We start from the raw sequence: 19,100 nt of genomic DNA, 5'->3' as shown, positions 1-19,100 counted from the left end.
ACAGAGGATTTCCGTGTTGCTGTATTTACCATGGTTTATGCCGAAGGAGAAGGCAGTGCATTTTGTTTTCATGGGTGTTTTCAAGAAATCCATACATAATCTCCAAGCGCCATCACCTCGATCAACAGCTTTGGGATCTCCACCGAATTCTCGAACCTTTTTACACTCATATGTCCTCCGTGTAATGATATAAAATAGCCTAGTAATCACGCGGTTAGCATACGAAGGGTCTTCATGCTTCAACCAAGTCAAGACAAAAATGTGGTTGGTTTTGATTACCTGGCATAGGTTTCGGCCATCTCCTCTTTCACTCCAGCTATAGGTTTAGGACACGACACACACGTTTCGTTTGATGAAATTGGCTCAAATTCTTCGTACGTTTCTACATCCTTGACATCCTTCACATCCAACAAGTTTTCGTCTTGTCCACCTGAAGTCCAGGAGCTCAATATCCATAGCGTCAGTATCACAAAAATACCTAAGGTAAGAAATCTGATTTGAGAACTGGCCATTCTTCCCTTGCTGGTTAGAAAAGGCCCAGGTCTCCCTTCGCTCGTGTATGTAGCAAGTTTTGGAAGTTGGCGGAGAGAGCAGCGACTCACAAGGACGAAAAGTGCAGTTCGGCCTGTGATCCAGATTGATCTAAGCAGACAAGAGAGGCATCTGGATCGTAGAACGCGTCGAGGTCCTGGCCTTCACCGAATGAGCCAACAACAGAAGTTTGGATGGTTTCATTAGTTATGTAAATCTAAAATTACGAATATACAACTAAACTGCTGACTTCATTACGTCACCAGGTAGTAAACACACCGACGAGTACTTGACAAAGGTTCCATTGTCGAGGTGGAAACCAAGGTCGTCAGAGTACTCAAACAGGCTCCCATTGTGCCTCCACCACAACTGTGGAAATATGATATTCATGTATGGTTTACCATACCCGTTGTAATGCAGGACGCCTGGTGCCACTCCCGTCACCCTATTTATTTTCAGAGCCCGACTATCCTCCTCCGTTATTATCGAGTTATTCAAGTCCCTGTTCCCTTCCCCATGCAATTGGTGGAATAATTCTGAATTATAATCTAGCGCTATAACCGAATAATTATACAGACTCCATAGCTGAAAGTATTCCTGATCATCAAAGTTGGATTTCTTCAAAAGTTCGTCCGTGATGTCGTTGAGTATGGTTCTAAAAGCACCGACATAACCTATAGCTACACCACTATTAAGATAGGAAGGTCTGTCCATTGGATCAAAGCGGAGGCGATTAAGTGAAGAATCTTCTGGGCCGTAAGAATCTGGTTTCATTGTGGATTGACGTGCTTGTTTACATAACTCTATTCCGAGTCGTGTTTCCCTGCCCGGCCAGCAATCTCTTTCAGCTCCATAGATCACACCAGGATATCTATTTTGCTGCCTCCAGAAGCTAAGTTGGTTGTGGAAGCGTTTCAACATGGGTGCAGGGCCCAGCTGATAGTGTAGATCGTATGCGTCCATAATGAGAACGACGTCAATATCCCTTAATTTGGAAGCACGATTTAAGTAAGACCTGAACCTGAGAACGAACTGGGATCAGATATGTTTCAGAACGAGATCAGAACGGAAGCGTAAACGTTACCCAGGTAATTTTCCCTTTCTAGCAGCCATTACTTTAGCTCGGCCATCAAAGGTGGTGGTATTGACGGGCAAGTCTTGAAATCCGATGACGGTGATGTCCCGGTATCCTTGGATGAAGGGAGGGGTTTTGAGTGAAATGCGCTGTATGTGTTGGAAAGGCATGCGAGACAAAGAGAGACAAGCAAAGATGACCCTCACCATTTGCTAGAGCGGATTGAAGCATTTGACAGAATCCTTCACTTTCCAAATTCGTTGCATATGTGATGATGGGTAGGTCAGTTTGGAAGGTGGGAAGTTCAGCCCAATGCATTACAGCTGAAACGAGGATGGTTGCCAAGAGAGCACCCATGCCAGCCAATATTGCCATGCGATATCTAGAGTCTGGTTTTCTAAACATTGTTTCCCTGTTTTGTTTGCAACTGCAAATTAATGAGAGAAAGTGTGGGAGGGCAGATAGTGGACCAACCTGGTGAATTTGTCTCGTCGCTTTTCGTGTAAGAAAGACTCCATTCGTTATGATTTATGCAAGTGTTGCTGTTTGTGTTCACAGAACCAGGTTCATTGATTATGCAAACGCAAAACAATCCAAAAGAATTCCCAAAGAATTCCTCAGCCCTCGTCACTCCGCCAAATTCATCATATACAGAAATTAAAGAGAATAAAATACGCACAACAGTAGAGATGGCAGTAGCTACAATCCGCGTAAGGGCCTGTGGCTGTTAAAGACTATGTTTCCTTCTTCCTTGTACTTCCGTGTGTGGATAACCACATTCTCACGTTACTGGTTTTTTCTAACAGCCTTCTGGAATGTTTCTTCCTGGAATTGTTGCCGCTGTCGCCATAATGTCCTTCTTCATGGGATTATCTCTACGACCAGCCCCTGAATGGGAGAGACCTGCTAACATTGTCCTCCCCGCTCCAACTGCTACCCCAATCTCACCTGCAAGTTGGATGTACCTTCAAGTTCCCTTCGTTCTGAGAACTGAACGGTTTGCTCCAAATAGATGTTCAAACGCCTGGATATTCCCTCCCTGCTTCAGAAGGAGGGTTTCACAGTTGGTGCTGAATTGGGAGTCCAACGTGGAATTTTCTCAAATCACACTGTAAGATAGCTGCTACTGCCTTAATGGCTCTTATATCCTCATTCTCTTCAAGGTTTGCTGCGTATTCCTCCGTTAAACTCTCACACTTTGCTTTTGTGATCACAGTTATCTCTATGGCCGTCGTGTACAAAGTACTATCTAGTCGATATCTGGAAGTCACAAGCGAATTATATTGATGACGCAAATGGTTAGGAAAACACAAACAGTCATGGGATCTTCCCTTCTCAACCTCTAAAACCCCATTTTCGTTTCTCAGTTGAGGATTCCACTCAGGAAGCTTTGTACGAGGAAACAATGGGACGTCTAAGTGCCTTTAAAGGCAAGACTCAGGTTTTGCGGATGTTTACCACAGAGGCAGCAAAGGAGATTCCGGACATGTCGCTAGATTATGTTTATGTTGACGCCAGGTCAGAATGAAGAAGCCTCGGTTGCATCCTCAGCGCTTCACTCTCTAATCCCCAAATGTGTACAATCCAGACATGATTACTGTGGCTGCTTGGCAGATATCGGAGCTTATTGGCCTAAATTAAAGTTTGGTGGGATTATGGCTGGCCATGTAAGTTGCTCTGTTCAGTGAAGCAAGGAAGAAAGTGCCAAAACTTGCCATTTACGACCCGTCTTTTGAATACAGGACTATATGGCCGCCGCCGAAGTTCCAACACAAGATTGGTCTGTCTGTGCCGATGGAACCAAAAACGAAGGAGCAGTGCGGGGCTGCGTGGACGATTTCGCAAAGTCAAATAATTTGCAGGTCGTAGTAACGTATAACGATTATCCATTCCCAAGCTGGCTTCTGCGAAAACCGTAAATACAACAGCAACATTGTTTGTAACTACATCTAGTAACTATTAAACATCTCTCGTCAGAACTGGTGAACTGATTCTATAGTGCGTCGCTCGTTTCCTCTTGTTCGCGTGAGATTCGGAATTCGTAGCCTGATGTAAAGTGAGGGCAAGATTGACTGACAGACAAGATCATGAGTGTTCCGACACTTATTGATTTGCCGGATGCTGTAAGCTTCTACTTTCAGACTGTTTTCGTCAAGAAATTAAACAGAGCTTCAACTTTTTAGGGGCCTACAAGCTATCAGGTAAGCTAGAACTGAGATAGATCCGTTCTTCAATTGTCATTGAGATCTTTCTCGTTACTTGGCTCCAGAGTAATCCTGATGGTGAGTGGGCTCTGAGCTCCCAACATCAACATCGCTTGAAAACCTCACACACACCTCATGATTGTTTCTTCACAGTCGCCTACTGGACATTCGCAATATACTCCATGGTGGTCGTCATTGTGGTACGTCTCGTAAACTATCTTCGATTGTGGTGTAAAAGATCGACTTATGCGATTCCTTATAAACAGTCGTTATTCTACCTCTTTTACATGAATCGAGGCATGGCCTTGGTCTTGACGTGGATTATCAATTTCTACACATGGAGGCAACATAATGAATGGGTCGAAGTTGGTGAGCTGGATCTACTTCGGATCGTCTGCTACATGAAATCGCTAATTCGTTGACGCTGCTTGACCAACAGAATCAATCGCTTTTGCACCATTGAGTGGCAAAATACTATTCAAGAACTTGAAATATTACTCTCGTGATCAGTCGATATCGATATTACGTGGCCACATAACGTTCCGATATTGGGTGTTTCGTGTTAGAAAAGAAGCACCGAGTCCAGATCAACAAGCTGCCTTGGCGGAACTGCCATGCCGAATCAAGATTCGGATAGATGGACTGGAATGGTTTCTTTACAACAGAACCTCAGCATACGAGCAACTCAAGAATCTGTTTGAATCTATGACTGACGGAGATAGCCTGAATAGTCCCTCGCATCAGAATAGTCCATTTCGAGACACTGCATCAGGTAAGTGGTCATCTGTTTGACTCCGTGCTTCGCTGAATTAACCCTGTTCCAACGTTAGTACATATACTTCCTGATGGGGGGGAGATAACTCAGCATCCTGCAAAAGATAGCCTTCTTCGTGCTTTGCTGCCGTTAGAGCTTGTAAGCACTACTGGTTCTGCCATGATTGGCAATCCAGATCTTCAAACGATCTTGACAGCGAGCTATCAGGAGGCTAAGGGGGTTTACGAGATTGTGAAGGTAACCCTGGTAAACGAAATACTGTTCCGGCAAGACTCTCTGTTAATTCTTTCTTTGAAACTTTGATTTTAGCCTCGCTCTCCCTATGATACGTATTCATCGAACCTGACGTTGAAACTCCACCAGACGAAACTCAAGATGCAGTTGAACGCTGATTTCAAGGAATCTGAATTGAATCAAGCCGCAAGAATGCGAGAATTCCAGTTAAGTCCAGAGTTCTAGCGTTGTAAACGTTGTAAACTCATCTTTTTTTGGTCTCGACCAGTCCGGAATCACAACTCTTCAAAGGAATTCCTTTCTTGGAACGGCTAGCTGCTTATTTTAACAAACTATCATCCATGCAACATCCAGATATGGATGATTCTATTCCTTTGCAGAATGCCTCAACTTGGGGTCATTGGTCTGGGTTGTCACGATATACCAATCCTCAGCCCGCCCACAATATTTATAACGGAGTTATTTCACATGATGAATATGCAAGAGTGTTGAGAATCATGGATTGCGACGAGTTTACTCTGAATTACTATTATGACTGTCCCGGTAAGGGAACATCCATGTTGGAACAATTTTCTGCGACCAAGCTGACAAGCATCGTGCTAGGCCCCGTTCCTGCACGGTCTATGAAGGCTAGAGCTTTCGATGTAGATATTGGTAATGGAGACTTGCCACCTCAATGGGGCATTGATCTATTGGCAAATAATGCCTCTCTATTTTATGGACCATGGACAGATCGGCAAAGATCTCATCTGCAACATTTTTTCTATCCACCATCATACACCAATCAAGAACCAGCCAGGATTTTAGGAGCAAACGACCTCAGAGTGCATACTGTATTCAAAATATTGCTTCAATTCACTGGCAATTCTTCTTGGCAAATACCTCTTCGAGAGGCGTCCAAGGATTATCTATTTGCAGATAGTCTTCGTAGTCCTTCAGAAGGTGGCAACAATGCTCGCAAGAAGCGACATTATGGATGGTTTGACTTGAAATTCAGCACTGGATCTACCGTGTCATATACGTTGCCACTGATCAATAGTGAAAATGGTAGTACGAGTGAGGCAATCGTCAGTCTCCGAGATTTAGTAGTCATATCAAGTCTAAATCATGCTGAAGTAGTCGTAGCAGATCGTCTCACTGTAAGTATGGTGTTGTTTAACGTTTCTACGATAATTTGACACCTTTGATTCAAAGCTGAACTGCGCTCTACACCATCCGTTGATTTGGAATGCTTCTCGCGTATGGAAATTTGATGTGATTATATCCAACCACATGTTAGAGCCTCTGCGCTCCCCATCGCCAGACGCACGGACCTCAACCGTAAATGTACCTGGCATCATTAAAGGTGTCTATTTGCTACGAGACCACATCACGCTTCTGCAAGACTTGATAACTGACTGGGGTTCTGGGCCACCTGTCACACTGGACAAGCACATACCAATTCAGTATCAGCTCAAGGTGCTCTTCTCCGAATTCAGACTGTTTTTATGTGTGAATCCTCTCAATGTTATCAATCAGCCAAATGATTTGGAAGAAAATGGTATAATCGTCTTGTTGATTGCATAAAATTGAGCAACTAATGCTAACTCTATTGTACTAGCATATATGGTGGTTCAAGGAACTGAATTGAAGGCCAACATACTGATGGACTTCACTCTTTTCAATACGGATACAGTGTCGATACCAGTCGAAGTGGAGGTATGTTTTGTTTTGAATGTTCTTACAATCAAATATTTACTAGTTGGTGATAGGCAAGGAAATTAGCAGTCCATATGGCTTTCCCTCCAACAAACACCATTGGAGCATATTTGACTGAAGAAGCCGCACAATTTGGATCCATTGAAAAGTTGACGATTCCATTGACTTATCGCTATCATCGTGATCCAGAGTCTCCAAAAGTTGATTCGCTCACCTTGACAGTATCTGCCAACTCTGTAAATATGACCTTGTTTGGCTTCCATCTTCGATATCTGCTCTACCTCCAAGACAATTATTTTGGAGAACACATCAGCTTTCAGACAGTCAGCGAGTACAACGCTGGTCTGAAAAGTCCACAGCCGAGTCAAAGAAGCGACAAAGTACGTCTGTGCTCAAGTTGCGAGCGCTATAAGCCATTAGCTTGGATTTTAATCCACATTCGTCGCTCTCAAAACTAGTTGACAACTCGCCCTTTCGAGATTCAGTTACAGCTATTTGTAACTGATGGTACAGTCATAAGGCCTGAGACACTTTATACTCTGCAGCTGTCAACTGTGATGAAATTTAGAGAATTGCTGGTTGATTATAGAGCAACTCCGCACTATTCAGGCAAGTCGAGCCATTCTTTATTTAAAGAAATTGATGCTAACCGCGACTTGACATAGACATGGAAATGACTGTGAGCCCAATCATCCTCACAAGAAGTTTGGGAAGTGGTGATAGTCTAGATGAAAACAGCGCTACAGGATCTGATCCTACAGCAAATGATTTTCTCCATCTTCAAGGTTTGGATCTATTTGGTTGCTTTATGGCATTCTCGTTACGCTCTTAACCTTTCAAGTATAGACATCCATATTAGGAAACACAGTCTCCTTGGACCGTCACCTGCCTTTGCAGTGTATTTGAGTGATTGGAGATTTGACATCGGTGCCATTACGGGTGAATTGCAACCATCTTCTATGCCTGGAGGATTTTCTTCGGGATCAACATTCCTATTCCACCTCCGAGACACTGAAAACTCGATATCTACACCAGCGTCCCTACCAGACGTGACGTTGCTAGAGTTAAATCTCAGTACCGTCAACCTGAGAATGTGGAGTCAGGACTCCACCATGCGCTGTCTACTGAGTGGCAGTCGTGTATTGTATGATACTCTGGCCTGTAATCGTTGGATTAGTCGAACGGTTGTTGAGTTGCCGGAGGTAGCTATTCGGTCGCATGTTGTAACAGGAGCTGGAAGTGCGTATGAACGTGAATGGGTAGAAGTGCTAGCGTTTGAAACCGCGGCATCTATTGGCATATTTAACTCCATCCCAAAGGGTGTTGAGTGTTACCAAACGCAACAGCAGTTTTTATCGGACCAAGATGTATATACTCGCAGAGTGCCCTTCTTATATAGTAAAGGAAAGGAATCTCCGAGCAGTACGAAAGCTCGCAAGAAATCATTCACCCTCTTCGTCCCTCCGTATAATCCTCCAACTAGCTTTCGCTTGGGTACAGAAGAGTCGGTCGATGATCGTGAGTCCTCTCTCGGCGGAGGATCTGTCATTAAGAGAAGGTTTGCATTTAATGCCTTAGTCAGAACAGGCCCCCTCAGCTCACAACTTTTCTCTTTGCGCAGAGATGACCGAGAGGACATATCTTATCATACTGCGTCCGATAGGACCTCTGAAAATAATTCACCACAACCAGTCGATGAGGCTTCTCCCACAAGTAACAATGAATCGTACATAGAAGGCTCACAAGATCCAGAGATGCCCGTGTCTAGATCTATACCATATCGAGACTACTTGCGCCGATGGAGAATGTTGAAACCATTAGCCACAGGGATACCTCACGCATTGCAAGCTTACTTGGGGCCGAGTTTAACTCAATTCGACCCGCTGAATTCTCAGTCAGAACGCCTTTATGAACGCGTCACTAGTAGAACCGTACCGAAATTGCTCCCCGCTTTCAAATCTTTGAGATCAAAGTTTGAAAGCGGAGAGACTGGGAATGAAAAGGGAGCTCTTGATCCTGCTGATGAGCAAACGGCACATCAAGCGATCACTATCGATGTGCCTGAAAAGTTGTCCATTCTTGTGACACCAATGTTTTTGAAGCTGGTTGAAGAGGTTCTGGAACAATTAACTACCAAGGTATCTCATGATTATCTCGCGCCGTAATAGTTGCCGAGGTGGCTGATACAAGCAAATTGAACAGGACGTGATTTTGGAGACCCTCTTGGATCGTTTCCAGCTCTCGTATATGTCTGAGATAATTCAAAAGTATCCGTATGACTTTGATTCCTCAGCAGTATTAGTCACAGTGCCAAAAGTGGACATATTATGTATTCAGGATATGCAGCTGCCAGACTCAACGACATTTCTCACGGACGATGGTAATATTAACCTTCGTACACGATATGAGCTATCAGATGCCGTGCTTTGCTCGTTTGATATTGACCTGGATGACTTAATGTTTCAATTCTTTTTGAGGCATGAGAATCCAAAAGTCAACCGATCAGGAATATCGAGTTTGAAAGAACCCAAACTCGTTGAATTCAAGTTTATGATTGAATGCTCTGCATTCCATCTAATCTTGAGATTTATGGGAACAATGAATGCCATTGGGATCATGGGCATACCGCAAGAAAAAAGGCCTGTCAGACGGAGTCCCGTTGCAGGAGAGCACAGTAACGGACTCGAAGCAGCTCCTGTAGTATTAGATATATATTCCGATAAGGTTGAGTGGCGAGGTGTCGTCAATCGAACAGTTGGAGACTCTCCAAAAGGTGCTTCTGTAGAGTTCTCGATGCAGTCATTGAGTATTGTCACCATCGACCAGACCGTTGAAATTATGTTTGGGTCCATCACAACTTGGCTCAACTTTGTAGTTGATATTGCGACGCTGTTGACTGAATTCTCGAACAAGAGAAGGAGGCAAATCCAGCTCCTGGTTGCTCGTATAGTAGAGCTGTCACGAGTCAGACCGCTTCCACCTCCTGGTGATCCCAAGTTCTTGACCAATCGCTCAGTACTTTGGAATCTCGTCAGTCGGCCCTTCCAAAACACTAGTGGCTGGAAGATATTAGCCCATATACGTTACTGTCTTAAAGTGTTATCTGTCGATCTAGCGTCTTCTCCCAATAATGTGCTTGGTGGAGATCAAGAGCAAACAGCCAGCCAGCTCTTTGAGTCCGTTGTGGCGAACTTGTCAGGTTGGAGAAAGGGAGAAATTGGCGAGTTTCAGTTACGTCAGTCTCCATTGCTCCAAGGCCTGTATGGTGAATTAGGGGCAGTGCTAGCCAAAGATCAGGCTTATAAACCATTGGATGCAGACTTTTATAACAACCACATTTCCCTTCACTGTGAATCTTTCCGTGTCACGATTGTCGAGCATCATACTGAGAATAGTATAGAGATTCTCTCTGTACATGCAGATGTTAGAACGTTTTTGAACGAAATTTCAGCATTGCCGTCGACAACTGATGAGAATGAGCAAAGGCCACAATTCGGGAAGCGAAAATCTGCTGTAGCAAGTCTGTCATCGCATTATCTAGATGTGGTTGGCCATGCTGGTATTGATAGTATCGTGTTTGATATAAATCCAAACAGTGAGTAGTTGTAAGTCAATTCAATCTCATTGGATGACAAATCCAATCCGTTTTTTGCTTTGATAGTGTTTGGTTTTATTCGACATGCCCTCCGAGTCTACAGTTGGTTTCAAACCAAACTTGTTGCTGAAGCCATTCCTGGTCTTCCACCACTACCGATAACACCTGGAACGGGTCGTCGGCCGGTAAGAGCCTCAACGAGAACCTCGACGATGCTGAAGGATATGGAACTTGCTCCGAAAGAACCATCAACGTCAGATTTGAGTGAGCTGCTACCCGCTGGTCTCTTGATAGTATTGACTGTAACAGGAGGTGTACGTATGATACAGGCCAATGCTAAAGCACATCTCCTTGAAATGAAGGCACATATTATGGGAATACAGTTATCAACTATACATAGAGGAAAGTTGCGCTCTGCCATATCTATGATGGGAGGCTCAGCATCAAATCGTAATACTCAGCTGGATCCAGTGGTTAATAGTCGTCACGTGTTCGAAGAACTGGTCCATTCATCGGTTGGACGCATAGATTATATAGTTCTTAGAATATCGGAACGTGTCCAGCCACTTCTTACATTCGACATACGTAAAGTGTCGACTACCGTGACTATAGCTCGAGGATTTCCTATGCCTGATGGTATGAAGCCTCCTAAGACGCTCAAAGTAGGCTGTATGATTGGATCTGTAGCATTCACATTGCCTCGAAGTTTGCTAAAGCTTCATGCCTTCCTTGAAAAGTGGGGCGATGAAGATTTGCCAAGATACGACTTCCTCTTCAATAAAATGGTTGAGGAACTCACACCAATAGTCCATAATCCTCAGTCCAAAGCCTATGAGGTCGTAGAGGGTATTTTTGAGCAAGCTGCTAGTCGTATAGCCACAGTAGATCTACAAGTGGCGGTACAACGAGTCGACATTCAATGTGACTTGCTAAACTCATTGCGACTAAACTATATTGGTACCGAATGGCTCCTTGTATTGAATAGACAGGAGCGACTTGAAGGTCAGCTCCTTGGCCCTCAGGAAAGACATATATCCATGAATTATGTCCTACGATTAGGGAAGCAAGACATTGCCTTTGAAACATCCGTCGTTGACGAAGATCAGGTCTCATATTCCAAGCCCGTATTTACCATTCCAGCTATAACCGGTCGTGGCTCAATCACCTTTGGTATCTTGTCGGATGACTCGTCCATATTCAGAAACAGTCCGAGTGATCGACCATCGAGGCGACTATCGACATTCTTGGAGAGCGATGACCCACAACCGATTCTCCATAGTAATGTTATTAGGCCTCGTATTATTACCACTATATATATGGAGAAAGTAACTGCCACCTTAAATGTCAGTATGATTGATCAGCTCACAACAGCTCAGTCTATATTTGGCCACGAGCTCAACGACCTTTTCGAAGTGATAATCTTCTATCGACAAGGAAAGGATCGAAACGCAACTGCTTCGCCGTCTCATCCGTCTTGGGTATCACGCTTGGGCTTTGACATTGATGCCACTGTTGAGAGTATCTCTATCTTAGCCGAATCTCCCGAAACTGTAATTGTCTACGATAGTAAGGAGCTGAAGGGTACATTCCGGAACATAGAAGACTCGACTTTCAGGAACGATAATGTCGATGAGCTCCTTGATTGGAACGTAGAAGCATCACTAGTCAGATTCTCTCTATGTCAGAGGACTCCAGTAGTAGAAGTTGAACCAAGGACTAGTCTGGCATTTTTTGAGATGGGCGACTTGAAGGTCCAGAACATGCCATCTCTAGTTCGTGGACATGCTCCCTCAGAGATAGTGATGTCTTCAAAAGGGTGAGGACTGTTTCTTTTCCTGTTTGAATCTGTTAAGCGTTGCTAACTCTCACCAAAAACCAGCATTCGGTCCTACTTACCACCAAATGCTTTGGCACGTGTCATCAACTTTTGGCGATACTATGCTGCTGAACTAGTTAAAAAGGGGGCCATGAAGACGGACGAAATTAGAACATGGAGAGCTCATACCAAGCTTCTCTTGGACTCTATAAATGTGCCTGTGCCAGAGTATACGAAAGCAGCCAAATCGTATTTCAGTCATCGACAAATAACTCTCGAATTGTCGAACGTCGGACTGGCTGTGCCTTTGACTACTGATGATAGTGACTCATTGTCGCCACAACTGGCCTCTAGCCAGGAGACTATGCCGACATTCTTGTGGAGTATTAGCAAGATTCAGTTGCGTCTTCACGAATGGAAGTCAGCAGCTTCCGTCATCGAGAACTTTTGCATTCAATTAGTACCTTGGTTTAATCAGAATGATAGTAAACAGTACACGTGTAGACCGCATCCTCTGCAGAATCGCCTGCTATTGAAAAAGATGGAAGCTCGACTGCTTCCTGTAGCCAGCGATGATGGATCAACTCATGAATTAGTGAATGGTGATGTTAGTGGGTTCGAACTCGAGGTTGACGCTGATATCGCAGATTATGCCAATCGTCTGTTGGAGGTGTATCAAAAGTCGCGTGGAATAGTGTTGATGTTCATGGCTCCGTCATCAGTCAGGGTCAGTGAGGAAGTGCTGGAGCACTCAACTATACTGTCTCGTGGTATCGAACTCGATGTGAGTTGTCGCTTGTTGTTGGCCGATACCAGCGGTTTTCTCTTGAATCCTTAGAATTGCTGACGCATATGTCACATTAGATTGAAGCTCATTTCAAGTTCGAGTCTGGTCTCTGCAAGATTCATACTACCAGACGCTCAGAAGTCGATCCAAAGCGACGAATGTCTGTTATCAGTCAAGATCGACGAGCTTCTCGTGCTGAAAGGCCTACAAACCGAAAGCGAGCAACTGGTCTTGAAAAGGAAATACCTGTAGAACGTAGCTTCCATGACTTTATAATGCCAGGTGTGACAGTTGGAGTACGCGGACGAACAAAACCAAATGAACCCTCCACTGGAGGGCTTCATTTTGAGGTTAGGATTCATCCAAGTCAAAATAGCATTGCACCAAACATACTAGATTTTGCTCATGATGTACTTGAGCAAATACGTCTTGGAAGACTGGCACGCATGACGTCTCCCTCAGAAGCCGCTTTACCACAGGTGTATTCACGTAGTGACTCAACGACTAGTAGAGCAGTCTCGTCCGTAGTTCCTCGATTTAGTGTAACTGTACACTTAGTATTGTCAGAAACCGTGGTAAATTTGACTTGTGAGCCCAATGTGGTGTGTGGATTCACTGTACAAGAGGCCAATATGCTGGTCTCGTATATTCCTCGTCAGCACCTACATAAACAGTACCAATTTGTGTGTTGCCATGGATTTGTATTGGGCATTTCAGGAGGACTTCGAAATAAGTACTCGCCTGAAGATTGTGTCAAGTCAGAAGTAAAGCAAATCAATCTTGGAGTCACCATGGTAGAAGAAAATCATAACCGAACGTATACAATGGAGGCTGATGTCCCAAGCGTTCGGCTGGACTTGAATGTCCGTCATTTGCAGGACTTCTTTTTGTTTGAACGAACATGGTTTGGCCATTTCGCATCTCAAAAAACACGGTCCTCTTCATTAGGATCGATGTATACTGCTGGCAATAACGCACCCATCTTTAGTGATGATATACCCGCAAGTCAACGACCATCTCGGTCGCTAGTACAGTTAGCTCGAATCGCAGCGGCCAAAACGGTTAATTATAGAGACTCTGCTCGTATAGCAGGTAGAATAGCCAAGATTGAGATAGTAGCTGATTTGGGACAAGCTATTGGTCGTGCCACGTTTGTTTTGGATGATTTAGCTGGGAGTACCTCTGGTGTATGGACCAGTAACATATTCGAATCACGGTCGCTCGTAGTTGGATTCCATGAATTGACCCTGAACGCACAAGGCCGTACTGCTGGCAGTGTACAAGTCACCAATGTGAGGCTACTTGGATGGGCGACCAATCCTTGGGATGCTACTCCCGATACTATACTAGGCAAACGACGAGCTACAGACCTTAATGTAAAGATTGAACGTATCGTATCCCAAGTCGAGTACCAGCACGAACGAATCCTGATTTTGGAAGTATTACCGATATCAGGGACGATTGTAGACGAGTGGACTATCGGTGGCAATGAAGTGCCAACCACCAACATCAACATGCACTTCAAGGTTGATCAAGTTCGAGCTATTGTATCTCGTAGAACCTTACCAGTCTTCTCTCAGACGTATAGCAAGCTATTAAATCTCATTAGTGATAAACGTCGAGCTGATAGACATATGGGTACTCGAGTAGAACCACAAATGGATAATGGACGGCACGCTACTGTCCTTGTATTAGAAGGAATGCCCTCTCGAGTTGTAACGACTCTGAGCATTGTATTAGGTGATGCTTTCGTCACGATGACTAGATATAATTTCCGTGATCCAGACTGTGCTCAAGTATTAGCTAGTATGGTCAAGATTGGATTTGTACATGAGCCCAATGTCTCTACAGATGTCCGCAATTCCACTAGACTTGAATTGTTCAGTTTCGCCATCCGTAAATGTACAGCTAGAGCCATCACACCCAACTTGGAACGAACTTTGGCATTAAAAGAATGGTTTACCTTCTTCACGTCGTCTGGAGCTAAGAATGTAGTACGTGTTCCCTCTAGTGTCATGGAATTGATAGTTGAAGGACCTCCAGGTGCTCCGCGGCTGGGATATAGTTTCAAGACAGACTTTTCTGGTCAAATCGATGTTGCCCTCAACTTCGGTCTGTATAGGTAAAGAAAATTATGCATTTTCGTAATTCTAATGGAATGAATCTTTCAAACACTTCATTTTCCGACAGGTATCTACAAGAATTGGCAGGGCTCTATAGTAAAGCATCTCAGGTATCTGGTGATGGAGGCTATGAACTGGATGATGGTTCAGATTCCGCAAGCATCATAACCGAAAATATGAGAGCATCCCCAGTAAATGGATCATCGTCTGCTGGATCCTCAGACGGAGGTCGATCAAACCGTGTCGGATCTTCAACTGGGGCAGCTGCTAGACGCGAATCAATTGAATGGGTTCGTACAGGTGAATTCAAGTTTGAGCCACAGCTCAAAGTCACTGGTGATGCTACGCCATGGGAATGGATTGAGTGAGTGCTACTTTGAATGTGCATATGAAGTGAATTGTGATGATAATCTTATCTTTCATAGGTGGTTGGGAGTGCACAAGGATGAAGTACCGAAACTGGTACATTCTGGTCTCTCTCAGCCGTTAAATAGCGCCCTATTACTACTTGGTAGCCTGTACAATACTGTTCACGTACTGCCAATATCCCGTCCGGAACGACCAGTAGAACGTGAAATTGAAGATGAATTCCTCGACGCTTTAGAATAATGTATACGAGATTTTGTATGTAGCATATTTAAATCAGCACGTTGCATATAGAATCAATGGCCAAGATGCTATGATTGACTTTGATGTTCATCAAGCGTCCGAAAACTAGCTCTAAAGACCTAAATGAACGTGATTTTACGTGAATTGATTCAAGACCGCTCGCTCTTTCTGATTTCCAAACTCTGCCACATTCGCACTTTGTTTTTACCAACACAGGAAAGAGAAGAAACAGGACATGGCAAGTGCTTCAATGCAACGATGCCCAATTCACTAGAACTTACTTTGATCGTGTCCCAAAATAGGGTAGTCTAGCTCCCGAGTGCACAGAGCTTAAACACGAATACGATGCTTGCTTCAACAAGTGGTATTCAGAAAAGTTTCTAAAAGGACAAGCTGGAGAGGACTGTGAAGAGCTCTTTCTGAAATATAAAGATTGCGTCTGGGTATGTCCTCGTATCGACAAATTCAAACAAGGTTGCTGGAAATGACACGAAACATTCTTGTTGTAGAAAGCTATCAAGGAGAAGAGTATAGACAAGCTGATTACAGACGCTAGAAAAGAGTCGCCGATGGAGTCCAAATCGTGACATCTATTTCGCTATTTGAATCTGTTTCATCATGTATAGTACAGCACTGTTGAATTGAAAAGCATCCTCTTCATCTCTATCCTTCGACTTCAGGGTCGTCGGAATCCTCTCTATTGAAAATAGTGAAACTAGTTGGAGTATCTTGTTGATGAGCTTTACTGTGACATCGTCAGCTTACCGATTCTAGGATGTTGCCAGCACTCTTAAAGAGAAAATCAGCTCTCTGTTTGGTTTGGGCAATGGTCTTGCCGACAAAGGCCACGTCTCCTAGTCGTCGATCTAGGAATGCATATGTTTCCTGATATTCAGGAGATTTGTCTTGTGTCATGTACATTTCTGTGGACAGCGAGTGTTAAAATAGGAGCTTGCAAAGCATTTAACCACTAGGATAACTTGCCTACCTGTCGACGTATAGACACCAGCAAGCAGAGCTCGTTTGCTATACCAGTTCATCTACAAAGTTACAACAAAATCAGCGTCTAGGTTCAATCATGGGGGTCGGGGGGTCTCTACAAACACTTGCATCGACTGAACGGTCACCAGCAAGGAACCATATCTCGTCAACTAGTTCTCCTAGACCTTTCAACGCGACATCTAGATTCTGAGGTAATGCGAGTTGTGCTGCAGCCTGTTCATTGGCTAGGAGGTTAGTTCCACTTGCAGAACAAGCCCCACCTTTTGCGTGATTGCGTGATACCTCTGGCCACTTGTGAATGAAGGGTTTTGATTTCTCCAGCCTCGAAACGACACCAGCACGAACTTTGGGGGTAATCTTCATACTATATAGCGTTTGTGATTAACCCAAGCTTCAACTGCGACGCACACCGTGCTTTCACTCACCTGGCAAGGTCCATGGCCATCAGATCTGCTCGCATGGACTCTTTTGAAGTTTTGAAGAAGTACGATATCAGATCGATTCCACCTCTTGAAAAGATACCATGAGCGACGCTGGGTAAGCCCAAAGACTTGGCCCCTGTTTCTAGAGCTCGAGTAGTGAAACCATGCTCTGGCACTTGAAGTAGAGCAGCAGCCAGTATCCTTGACGGGACACTAGACGAAACGTTGTGAAGTAGTGTCAGATTAGATTTGATAGATTTTTGATTTCAGGCATTACTCGTCTGGATTGGAATCAGAAGCAGCATTGAGGAATATATTCAGATCAGGAGGCGGCCTAGTATGGCTGGATGATTCGTGATGAGAGTAATTTGTGTCAAAGCTTGGAGGAGGAGGAGGTCCAACTGGAATTGTAGATTGGTATCGTATTGAATTCGTATAAGAAGGGCGTATACGATGGCATCCCATGCGATACGTTGTAGATAGCAGCGTAGAGCCTCTCATTCTCTCGTCTCTTCCGTGGGTTTACGGATCTAGATGTTTGGATAAAATACAAAATCAACCAAAGCTTCAAGATGATCCTGGACGGATGCCATTGATGCGTCGGCTGCGTGATTTGTGATTTGGTGATTTGGATGATTAGACGCGTCGACGATTACTCTAGCCGTGTTTCCAATCAACATTTCTGTCGCTGTTCGCTAGCAACGTACTTTGTATATTTTGCTCCAAGTCGTAGACTTTCGCCGTCAGTTCTCCAAGGCAAGCAGGCAGCTCCCGCAGGTCGAGCCGGAGCATTTGAAGCTCGACAAGCTATGGACGAGCTCGAAGATGGAGCTTATGGGGCAGAAGGACAAGATACGGAGGATTCAGGTGCACCACGACAGGCCAGTGGAGGCTCAAGAAGCCACAATGATGGCTATGATCATCACCAGGCTAATAGATATAGGCCCTATTTTCCTCCTTCTTCGAGGGGCCCATATAGGGGAGGGAGCTCCTACCATCCCTCTGCAAGTTATCAACCACGACGACCCCCACCCAGGGAAGACAGATCAAACACATACAGACCTTCCTATGGAAGACCTCCTCCACCATCTGCCTACTATGACACACCACCAAAGTCAAACTATAAAAATGACAGCTACGATGACAACAATAGACAACCTGCTCCAAGACGAACACGATCACCGCCACGAGACAGATATACTCCAACAGGGCCACCACCACAATCATCTTCTGACGATAATAGAAGATATACACCAACAGGACAACCATCTGCGTCTGATGACAGAAAATATATATCTGACAACAATAGAAGAAATTCATCCAATGCAACACTTGGAGACTTTAGAATTTCCTCAACAGCAGCACCACCTGATGAAAATAGAAGGTATCCTTCAGCAGGACCACCGCCGCCGTCTGAAGATAATCGAAGACATTCATCATCAACAGCACCACCTGAAGACATTAAATCCCGTGTCAAACGTGAGTCTCGCTTCCAACCTATAGAAGATGCACCAGCATCTGATCATAAAACAGCAGATCTTCAGAATCAAAGGGATTCACCAGCACCTACAAGTGATTGGAACAAGTCAACCAGGTGGAATGCTACTGCTGAAGCGTTTCCGAAACCGAAAGGAGACTGGAATAGTTCGAATCCAGGGTGGAATACTTCTGCTCAAGCTTTTCCAACTCCTAAAGGAGATTGGGGTAGAGGAGACACCACTAATGAAGTCACAGGATGGGGTACTGCCGACAGCACATTGCTTACGAAAAGTGACTGGAATGTAGCAGAAAACAAGAGAAGTAAATCATCAGAAAGTGCTAGTACAATTGCAAACGATTGGAAACCTGCTGCTGTAGTAGATAGGCCTCCTAATAGTGATGACAAGCCGAAAACTGCGCAGTCTGCAGACAGCACGAATCCTGTTGTCAAAACCGAATGGAATTCGAATAACGAAGACTCTATGAACGATGGAAACCGTAATAGCAATAATCTAGATATGACCCCGTACTCTCCTGCACTCTCGTCAGCCTCATCACAACAACAACTGCACCAGCAATCTGTACCACATCAAAGCACTGGATTTCGACCACCTTATAGCAGTCATGGTCGACCACAGTACGAACGTGATCAATATTATAGGGACGGCCCACCGTTCAGGCGATATGATGGTCCAAGACCTCCATTCGATGGTCCTTATCCTCCACAAGGCTTCCCCTGGGGACGACCAC

General features: G+C 44.4%; 2 protein-coding genes across 2 annotated transcripts; one reads left to right on the top strand and one right to left on the bottom strand.

The window, feature by feature from the left end:
• Positions 1–3,693: 3,693 nt before the first annotated feature.
• On the top strand, positions 3,694–15,447 carry SmJEL517_g02685 (uncharacterized protein; the record flags this gene model as incomplete). The annotated part of the gene is made up of 23 exons (XM_031168613.1): positions 3,694–3,729; positions 3,790–3,807; positions 3,876–3,888; positions 3,964–4,010; positions 4,077–4,179; positions 4,250–4,582; positions 4,641–4,822; positions 4,895–5,025; positions 5,088–5,362; positions 5,423–5,958; positions 6,014–6,359; positions 6,420–6,517; positions 6,571–6,897; positions 6,976–7,024; positions 7,183–7,302; positions 7,364–8,075; positions 8,139–8,655; positions 8,720–10,112; positions 10,179–11,928; positions 11,992–12,712; positions 12,793–14,837; positions 14,906–15,202; positions 15,264–15,447. The coding sequence occupies 23 exons, from the start codon at positions 3,694–3,696 to the stop codon at positions 15,445–15,447; spliced, it is 10,233 nt and encodes a 3,410-aa protein (XP_031025324.1).
• Positions 15,448–16,123: 676 nt separating this feature from the next.
• Positions 16,124–17,372, bottom strand: SmJEL517_g02684 (uncharacterized protein; the record flags this gene model as incomplete). The annotated part of the gene is made up of 7 exons (XM_031168612.1): positions 16,124–16,144; positions 16,213–16,370; positions 16,436–16,487; positions 16,552–16,662; positions 16,732–16,813; positions 16,875–17,084; positions 17,149–17,372. The coding sequence occupies 7 exons, from the start codon at positions 17,370–17,372 to the stop codon at positions 16,124–16,126; spliced, it is 858 nt and encodes a 285-aa protein (XP_031025325.1).
• Positions 17,373–19,100: the final 1,728 nt, after the last annotated feature.

Source organism: Synchytrium microbalum (assembly GCF_006535985.1).
Source record: "Synchytrium microbalum strain JEL517 chromosome Unknown SmJEL517_scf0012, whole genome shotgun sequence".
Classification (NCBI taxonomy): domain Eukaryota; kingdom Fungi; phylum Chytridiomycota; class Chytridiomycetes; order Synchytriales; family Synchytriaceae; genus Synchytrium; species Synchytrium microbalum.
The sequence above is the reverse complement of the archived record's forward strand: the minus strand, read 5'-3'. Positions and strand labels throughout refer to the sequence as shown.